Consider the following 10,445-nt stretch of genomic DNA (forward strand, 5'->3'; position numbering starts at 1 on the left):
TCTTAAAAATATCTAGATCACATTCATTTTATACAATGGAGATGAAAATCTAAAAGTACTTTGTGTGGCCTAAAGGGCATTCATTATTTTAAAGGATGCCGGAAAAAAACCATATCATTTTTTTTTTATTTCTGTCGCAAGCTTTTGTATTTTATAAAAACTGCACACCACTTGTAAACTTTTATATCTTGCCTGAACCTACATAAATAAAAAAAATCCTTCATTTTTTATTAATTGATAAAATTTTAAATAATTAAAATGATTTTCCTCTCAAATTAGTCTGGTTTCAGGTCTCACGAATAATAGATATACAAATTGTCTAAAGTAACCACGTTAACAAAATAATCCTGAGTCTCAAGTGCGCTTTGTAAAACGACACTGCAAGTACTGTTTCGGAAGAGGTAAATATACATTGATTAGAAAATAAACAAAGTATTTGCAGATTTTCACATTGCAAAATTCATGCAAGGTGCTATCTTCATAGGTGAATATGGAGTGCTTGCCAATAAAAACAATCGAAGAGCTGGACGCATGGACACCAGGTGACCAGATAGACTGTAAAGTTTGCAGCGTTCCATTAGCAGAGAGGAGAGAGAGGTCTAGAACTACTCCCAAAACTTTACTCTGTCATGACATGTGTGGAGGGTACCTCACGGATAGGTTGTCAATACATGCTTTAATAACACATGATCTTATCTGTTATTTGCATTTATCATCATCGAGCGAAATTTGATGTTGCTTTTTTCTTTCTGAATTCACACACATAAGTTTACACTAATTTACTCAATTTATTTAATTGTGAAATAAAGGATTAAATCAATAAGTCATTAATCTCTGTTTATGCTAACCTGAAAAGCTACAATGTATTCATTTTCAGGATGTGATTTAACATTAGTTGAACTTCTCATTACAGTTATTTTGTGTTCTCTTATTATCAATTTTCAGATTTGTGCAAGGGACTGAAGATCCACAACCATACCGCTTTTATCACTGGCAATACATTGACACTTTTATATACTTTAGTCATCACTTTGTCACTGTTCCACCTGTAACATGGATTAATGCAGCTCACAAGCATGGGGTTAAAGTTCTTGGTACATGACTCTTATTAATTATTTTAATTAAACATACTGTCTACATTTTAATTAAACATACATTAACATTCGTACATGTACAGTAACTCTATTATGAAGAACTCACTTATAAGGAAATCTCGGTTATCAGGAACTTTTTATGAATCCCATAAAATACATTTCACTATGTTTCTTACATGGATATAAAGAATCTCAGTTAAAAGAAAGTTATTTTAAGACCCAAGTGACTTCCTTATATCTGAGTTTTACTGTATATGCAAATACATGCATTTTTTGTTAAGGTCTGTCCACTTAAAAATGAAAAGACATTCTGGCTATTTGAGAAAAAAATAACTCACTTTATTGAAAGTTCAGTGCTTTAATGAATATCACATCAGCTGTTTCTGCCAACAATTTGGACATATAAAAACACTCTGTATACAGTCTTGTATAAATGTCATAGGACCTTGTATTGATTGGCAACACCCCCCCCCCCCCCCACACACACACACACACACAAAACAAATAAACAAAACAAAAACAAAAATTCCTTAATTTCAGATTATAAAACTTTTTTTCTCCATAAATAAAATACACAATGGGTGTACAACATTGAAAATCCTAGATATTGTTAGTAAAAATGTTATGAATATTTAAAAAACAAATTGTGAATATGCCAGTTTAAATGTCAGGGTAAAATAGGCTATGCCTGCTGCCCAATCTCTTTCACTTTATGTGAATAAAATTATGTATGCCAGTTTATATGTTCATTTTAGGAACATTCATAACTGAGTGGGATGAGGGTAAGCTCAGAACTCAAAAGCTGTTAGAATCTGAAGATTCCTTTAGAAGGGTTGCCAACAAATTAGTTGAGATTACAAAATACTACAAATTTGATGGATGGCTTATCAACATAGAAAATCCTATTGAGGTATGTACATTATATGATTCTTACATGCAATAAAAGTCTCTGCTTTGTCTGTCTTTTTCCCTGAAACTCTCTCTCTCTCAAAACCTCTCTCTCTCTCTCTCTCTCTCTCTCTCTCTCTCTCTCTCAATGTTTTATACATGTTTAATCTTGTTACAGTCAGACAAGACAGAGAATCTCTGTAATTTTGTGGGCTATTTGACCAGCCAGCTCCACAAAGCAGTGCCATGGTCCCAGGTCATCTGGTATGACAGTGTACTAAATACAGGAAAACTTCTGTGGCAGAATGAACTCAACTGCCAAAACTGGTATTTATATACATGGTTACAAGTAAAATAGTTATATTCCATATTCTTGGACAAATACATCAGAATGTTAATTATTTTATCATCAGCAACAATACTTAACATTTCTCTTTTTAGTTTTTGTTTGAACTTTTTTTGGTAAACCTTTATAAAATAATACCTGGTACACATTTAGTCTCAGCTTCTACATGAGAAACCAGCAACTGTAGATTTCAATTCATGTTAATTACTATTTGAAATTTGTTATTATGAGAAAGAAAATGTAAAAATGAAGACAACAAATTCATTAATATCTAAAAAAGTTTGGGTTTTTTTAATAAATATGCATCACAGTTACTATGGAACTTCATATTTTCAGTATGTATTTTGATGCATGTGATGGAATATTCCTGAACTACAACTGGAAAGATGAGACTCTCCATAACTCTCTGACAATGGCCAGGGGCAAGGGGAGGGATATGGATGTGTATGTGGGGATCGACGTCTTTGGTAGAGGGTGTTTAGGGGGAGGAGGATACAACACTGTGGAGGTAAAACTCATGTTTACTATACCGGATGAATTTGTTTTCAATAAAGGGTGCAACTTTATTTATTTAAAAAAATTGATGAGCAAAAATGTATTTTTGTCCTTTGAATTTGAATTTTATATTCTCCTAATTTAGTGAAAGTTTTCAAAATACAAATGAAATATACACGTGTAAACTGAGCAACTATCAATTTGTATAAAAACTCAATAACATATTCATTTGAAATTCAAGATTTTATGATACAGCTATTTTTGTGTGTGATAATGATTTTTCATATTTTGTAGGCCCTGGCTGCCATTAGGAGATTCAACATGTCTGCTGCAATATTTGCTCAAGGATGGGTTATGGAAACGCAGGAAAAAGAGAAGTTCACAGAAAATGAAAATAGGTTAGTTGTTTAGTGGTTGAATATTTTAATAGAATTCTAGTTTTTCACACATTCCCAAGGCTCGACATTACGCAGCTCTGTTAAGGCTGCATAAAGTGGGCGGAGCCTAATTTATACGGGAAATGTCTACAGTGACATCACACAAATATAGCAATTCCTCAAAACAACAGAAAATGAAATAATTTGCAGTTTTAAACTGCATAAGAGTGATGAACTACATCAAAACTTACCACTGCATTCATTTTTGTCGCTAGTTAAATCCCACACAGCAAGATATAAACAAGTTACTGATCGCAATGCACTTGTCGACATGACGTCATCATGGTAAAATTTGACGCATTATATGTGCAGTGAGAGGCGGATCAAGCTATTTTTCCACAGTGAAAAACGCATTTTATTATTAAACAGAATATAATTTGCAAATCTTAGGTAGACCATTTTTACAAACCTGAAACCTTTGTTTAATGCCATTATTTAAAAACTATCGAGAGAATGTATTGAATTAATTCTACCGTGTTTTTATACAGGGTGTGCATATTTCACTCCGAGGTGCCTCATTAAATCGCCTTTTCGCAAGGGCATACACTTAATAGATCTTGACCATTTTTTGAATATGCATAACGGAAACATTCCTTAACTTGAAAAGTGCTGCTGCTTTCCTGAAATCGAGAGCATTACTAAATAAATAAATAAAATACATGGTAAAGGTCACACATATTTCAACTATAGCCAAATAACTTGAAATTTAAACTAATAAAATGCGGATTCTATTTAAAGCAGCAGCACTTTTCATAAAGTCAAGTTATGTATATACAATTTATTACTGAAATTTTTAATCATAACTAGGGTATGCCCTTGCGATATTGAAATTTGTTTATGACCTACAAACAGTACACATTACATGCATTTATCACGTGACTGTCAAATAACGTGACCAAACCAAATTCCGTACCGAGCGGGGTATACATGTACAATGTTATTTCAATTAAAATTAAAGTCATGTGATAATATAGTAGCTTTACAAAAATTAATTCAGTTTAAAATGGTATGTATTCATGCACGTTTATATTCCGTTGATTTATTCGTAGTACGCCTTAACAGTACTGCGTAACGTTTGTCCACTTGTCCGGTACCAGTGAAAAAAAAAATACGGACAAGTGAATATTACTGGGCACTTGTCCGATTGGACAAGTGCATTTTTATGTAAAGAAGTCTCTAAATATTTAAAAGAACAACTGTTGAAAGTTTACCGGTACTTTAAGACGGAAACAGTACATAAAAACAGAACTTCGATCCCGATATAGATTGCAATGGAGTACACTCGATCGGGATCGAAGTTCACTAATTGCATACTACTGCAAAGGCATGGAACTGACAAAGTCTGAATTCTGTATTATGTGGACAGCATTTATGTAGTCAGGACAGAAAGTCTAGATAAAATTTTGTTTTATGTGTTTGTTGTATTTATAAATAACATCATGCACATGTAATGGACTTTATTTTTAGTTTTCCAGTTGACAGTATTAGATCTTTAATGAAAATTTTTCGGACAAGTGAAGTTGAAGTTCGGACAAGTAAATGTCTTGGTCACTAGTAGGGAAACAAGAGGTCCAAGGGCCTTAACGGTCACCTGAGTATAATACAACAATTTAGAGGATCCATAGAGTATAAAATGAACTGAAAGGTGAAGCTTTGTTGCCCAAGTGTGATCAGGATCAACAAAATAATTAGTCTAGTGTTCATTAACAGTACATAGATTTGGTTCTAATCTGTTCCCCATTTATCACTCTCACCAGACAGTATATAAACAAACTTATAATCAGTGCTTCTCTGCTCTTTTAATTTCTTGTTGAAATCTCTTACATTGGCCTCTCTTGGTCTTTGATGAACATTTAGTAAGACAAGTTATTTTTGTCTCATTTTTATTTATCTGTTACTTACAAGTCTACCTGATCATTAAAACTATATGAAAGTACTTTTTGTATTATACAATAAAAATTCTTGCATAATTTTCTTATTCTATTAACCTTTCAAGTACATTATTTACAGTGATTAATTATCACAAGTAAGTGGCAAAGGGGAATAACTCCTCTCAGTAGAATACAAATTAATAGAGCCCTGACCTGGACCAGAACACTTGATCAAATGGTTCTGATGTTCAAAAATCTGGTAAAAATACCCTTCCTTATTAAAACTTTTACTCTTTTGCCTCAGATATGCCCAGGTGCAGAGAAGATTTTTAAAGCATTAATGCATTTTCACTATATAATAAATAGAGCCCTGCCCTAATATCAGAACCTCTGATCCAGGGGTCATGAAATTCACAATTTTGGAAGAGGCATCCTTGCTTATCATAACCATGTATTTGTTTCAATAATACCCAGGAGTAGAAAAGAAGATTTTCAAAGAAATAAAGCACTTTCACTATATGATCTATATAGCCCCACCCTAGCATCAGAACCCCTGACCCTGGGGCCATGATTTTCACAATTTTGGTAGAGTCACTCTTGCTTATCATAGCTATGTATTTAATTTGTTTCAATAATACCCAGGAGTAGAGAAGAAGATTTTCAAAGAAATAATGCACTTTCACTATATGATCTATATAGCCCCGTCCTAGCATCAGAACCCCGACCCTGGGGCCATGAATTTCACAATTTTGGTAGAGTCACTCTTGCTTATCATAACTTTGTATTCAATTTGTTTCAATAATACTCAGGAGTAGAGAAGAAGATTTTCAAAGAAATAATGCAATTTCACTATATGATCTATATAGTCCCACCATAGCACCAGAACCCCTGACCCTGGGGTCATGAATTTCACAATTTTGGTAGAGTCACCCTTGCTTATCATAACTATGTATTCAATTTGTTTCAATAATACCCAGGAGTAGAGAAGATTTTTTAAGAAATAATGCACTTTCACTATATGATCTATATAGCCCCATCCTAGCACCAGAACCCCTGACCCTGGGGCCATGAATTTCACAATTTTGGTAGAGTCACCCTTGCTTATCATAACTATGTATTCAATTTGTTTCAATAATACCCAGGAGTAGAAAAGAAGATTTTCAAAGAAATAATGCACTTTCACTATATGATCTATATAGCCCCGCCCTAGCACCAGAACCCCTGACCCTGGGGCCATGAATTTCACAATTTTGGTAGAGGGCTCAATGCTTATTACAATCATGCCAACAGTTTGACTGCTTGATGTCCAGGAGTAAAGAAGAAGATTTTTAAAGATTGCATTAATTTTGATGGTTTTGGCCCCACCCCTCAGGCCCCAGGGGGGCAAGGGCCACGAATTTCACAATTTTTGTTCCCCTTCACCCATAGATGCTATATGCCAATATTGGTTGAAATTGGTTTGCTGGTTCCAGAGAAGAAGCTGAAAATGTTCAAAAGTTACGAACAACGAACAACGTACGACGTACGATGACGGACAAAAACGGATAGCAATAGGCCACCTGAGTTTACTCAGGTGACCTAAAAAGTTAATGTGGAGCCCTGATTCCTATCCATGCAAACAATGGATCTGTTACTTTTTTAAGCATTTAAGTAGAAACAAGTTCATAATTCTCCCAATTTTTGTGACACATAAAAAAAAGAAATAAGTGAACTGACTTTGATCTGAATTAACATCCCCTTGATGATGCTTTGGTATATTTAAAGATATTTTATATGAATGATAAAGTTTACAATAACTTCATATCTAATGCAGATTTTGGAGTATGCTGGATTGTCTGCTGCCCGCTAATGAATTTACTAATTTCCCTTTCACTACCTCATTTTGCCAAGGGTTTGGAAAGAAGTACAGTTTACTTGGTGAGGTAAGAAAATATATACGGTATCACATAGTGGAACAGGACATTAGAATGTAAAACACATACTTATTAACTTGCAGACTCAAAGAGTATTTTTTGTAGCAAGTTCATCTGCAAATTAGCTTGAAACCTATGTTTTAAGCTTATTTAATAAGCTTAGATATATTACGGAAAACTTGTATGATGCTGATTTCACTTGTCTGAAGAATTTGTTGCTTTTGTATAAAAAGTTCATAGACAACATATACCTGAAAGAAAATATTTATGGTTGATTTTGAATTGACAGGTCATTCATGAGAAACCTTGGTATAACCTGTCTCTCCAGGAAATTCAGCCTACTTGTACAAACTCCCAGTTTCTCAGGCATCATCTGCAATACCAGCCAGCTATAGACATCTGTACAGATGACCCATTGACAGGGGGAGCCTGTCTAAATCTCAGTGGAAAATTGTCCATTGATGGGCAGCCACTTTTGTTCAGGTATAGATAAAGCTGTAGAGGCATTTAGGGACATACAATTGTAATATGCTTTGACTCTCAAATAGTCAACCCTTTGTGATTAAGAAGCGACTAATTGTCACATTATTTTTAGTAGTAGTATTTTGTTATTTGTTTTATTTTTCGAAAGAAAGTGTAATCTTGAAAATATTTTTTTTTTCCAAAAAACATTCTTATCAGAATGAAAAGTCATTTATTTTCCAGTTTTGGCAAGTAACTTCCTATAATCATCACCAGAACAAATCACCTTAATATCAAATTTTCAAATAAATATGGATCAGTCTTGTAGATTATGTTGCAGTTTTGGCAAGTAACTTCCTATAATCATCACCAGAACAAATCACCTTAATATCAAATTTTCAAATAAACATGGATCAGTCTTGTAGATTATGTTGCAAAGGGAGATAAATGTTGATATTAAAAAAAGGGATAAAGAAATTTTTTAGAAATATATTCATGCATAATTTCTTCCAAGTCATTCTAATGACAGATTGAGACCAGCTTCTTTATGAAATTGTATATATTACCTTCCACTGGATTTTCAGATTATTTGATACATCTATCACTCTGCCTCAAGAAGATGTCATTGTGTCTTACACCTACAAAATGAGTAGCACCACAACCTGTGATTTGTTCCTACAACTGGAGGTCCAGGAAAATAATGGATCTAGTCAGCTGTGGATATTGCGAGAAGAGAAAACATCTCAGGTCCCACAGAATATGACAGTATATAATTGCCTGTCTGATGCTGAAGTTTTGGAATTGCTCCCTAATATAAAAGCATCACCAAGCAATGGCTGGATTACAAGGTATTTGAAATTTTCAAGATAAAATTCAATGCATCAAAATTCCAGTTCATAAATAACATAGCTTAAGAGTAGATATTATTTGATTTTAGGTATTATAGTATCAAATCAAAGGGGGGTTCAGCAATCAAATCCATCAGCTTTGGGTTGCAGTCCACAGGATCCCTTGACAAACAGTCAGTTCAAATAGGCCATTTACAGGTAAAACTTTTGCTTATCTACATACTGGTACATGTATATTAAAATGAGAGCAATGCTTATATAATCTTATTACATCCCCATAACAAAACTGGAGGGGGAAGGGATTTGAATAAAAGTTTCTGTCCATCAGACTAGCTGTCTAATATGTATAAGCAAGATTAAGCTCCAGGTTTAGGTCACTTTCAGACTACTCTCAAGAGGTATCCAAATCAAACTTGCAGACTGGTACAGCTGTCATGGTTACCCAAAATAACCGAAAAATGGCTGTCCAAGTTGTTTGGTTTGGTTTAGGTTCTAATTTTCCAGATTTCGGTTCGGGCCTGGTTTATTCTAATAAGAATCTGTTCAATACAAAAAATGGCATTGAAATCAAAGGAATGATGACGATAACAATGATATTAAACATCACAAATAAAATCTACTTCATTCTATGACAAAACACTTGTCATGAAAGGATTAGATACATGTAATTATCAAAACGAGCAGGAATTGTCAGGTTGTGGCTAATAGTAGGCCAAGTAGTTCTACACACCGATATCTAAACGTTAACATGGTTAAAACTTGTTTTCAATGTAAATTTAATGTAACAAAAAATTTTCAAGTCAAATTCATGAAATTCAGGTTTAAAATAGATGTAAATAACCTAACCAAAAAACCTGAAACAACCAAAAATTTACAGAACTGCCCGACCCGAAAAATGTTGGAACCATGACAGCCCTACAGACAGGTGTATCTGTGGATACTTAATGAGCTGCATACATTACTTGTATCATTGCATGGGTTTCATTTCATTTTGACATCTCTAAGTTAACACTGCTTTTCAAGTTGACATGTACTTCTTTCCACAGATTGTTGCACTGAAAGATCTTCAGTCACTTCCAACAAATAAGGACATAGAGCAAGTTCAATGGGAGACCTTGGAGGAAGGAAAATGTCAGATTTCCTGGCAATTTCCACAAGACAATGCTGTTACTTATTATGATGTGTACTCAACTTCAGAGGGCAGCAAAAGTTTACTAGGACAGAGCAAAGTGAAATGTTTTTATACTGACTTGAAGAACAAAGGACATTTGTCTCTACAGCCAATTTTCTTTTCTTCAATCCCAGGAAAGACAACATCCTGTTAGCTGGCTAGCCCAGTTACATTGTCATGACTAGCTAAATTAGCTACATTTTTGTGTGATCCTTATTACAATATATCTGATTTTCCACTAAAACTGACTGAATAAAAAAAAAATAAAAAGTATTGAAAATAATTTATTTTCTTTTTGTACATAAAATGAAAATTATGTACACAATTAAAATATGTTTTCATGTAAAATTTACATAGTTTTCACATGTCTATTATTAACATGATTCTTGTTTCTGCAACTTCCAAATTAATGAAGTCAAAATTAAAAATGCAGAGATTATTCATCTTGAATTTCTGTATTTGCATTCTGTATGAGTCATTCCCTTTGAATTTCATTGATGAAAATGTGTATCAATCAGCAAAAATTCAGCAATTTTGAAAATTTCTCATTTCAAATATTGACTTAAATTAATAAAATGCAACAGAAGTAAAAAAGCACTATAACTTTCAAGTTTTCACTCAAGGCAATAACATGTACATAGCAGTACATTCAATTATGGAATGAATATATGATTTGATACATGTAATTAAAATAACATATACCTGTACTTCTTTTTAAAAATGATAAAGCTTCTCTCATGATACAATCAATATAATACCGAAGACTGATAAAAAAAAAACCCTGAACTCTGCATGCTTCCTCTATGCCTTGAATAAGATGTTCCCAGTAAAAGTTTTTGTTTTGCAGGTAACACAAAAATAAAGCTACATATACATGTATAATGTATAAAAACTTTTTCTTAATTTTTTTTGGGGGGGGG

General features: G+C 33.4%; 1 protein-coding gene across 1 annotated transcript; it reads left to right on the forward strand.

The window, feature by feature from the left end:
• The first annotated feature begins 453 nt into the window (after window positions 1-453).
• On the forward strand, window positions 454-9,753 carry LOC133184307 (cytosolic endo-beta-N-acetylglucosaminidase-like). Its single transcript, XM_061319323.1, has 11 exons — window positions 454-660; window positions 946-1,094; window positions 1,850-2,004; window positions 2,161-2,309; window positions 2,665-2,836; window positions 3,118-3,221; window positions 6,945-7,053; window positions 7,334-7,527; window positions 8,091-8,354; window positions 8,444-8,552; window positions 9,401-9,753. The coding sequence occupies exons 1-11, from the start codon at window positions 491-493 to the stop codon at window positions 9,677-9,679; spliced, it is 1,854 nt and encodes a 617-aa protein (XP_061175307.1). The 5' UTR covers window positions 454-490; the 3' UTR covers window positions 9,680-9,753.
• The last annotated feature ends 692 nt before the right edge of the window (window positions 9,754-10,445 follow it).

The sequence above is a fragment of the Saccostrea echinata genome, unplaced genomic scaffold, assembly GCF_033153115.1.
Source record: "Saccostrea echinata isolate AGI-Se365-2 ecotype Australia unplaced genomic scaffold, CSIRO_AGI_Sech_v1 ptg000010l, whole genome shotgun sequence".
Classification (NCBI taxonomy): Eukaryota; Metazoa; Mollusca; class Bivalvia; order Ostreida; family Ostreidae; genus Saccostrea; species Saccostrea echinata.

Excerpts from the sequence above, each read along its gene's own strand:
- LOC133184307 (XM_061319323.1), top strand. The coding sequence starts at position 491 with ATGGAGTGCTTGCCAATAAAAACAATCGAAGAGCTGGACGCATGGACA. Across the intron at positions 2,310-2,664 it reads GAACTCAACTGCCAAAACTG|TATGTATTTTGATGCATGTG; the intron begins GTATTTATATAC and ends TCATATTTTCAG. Across the intron at positions 7,528-8,090 it reads GGGCAGCCACTTTTGTTCAG|ATTATTTGATACATCTATCA; the intron begins GTATAGATAAAG and ends CTGGATTTTCAG.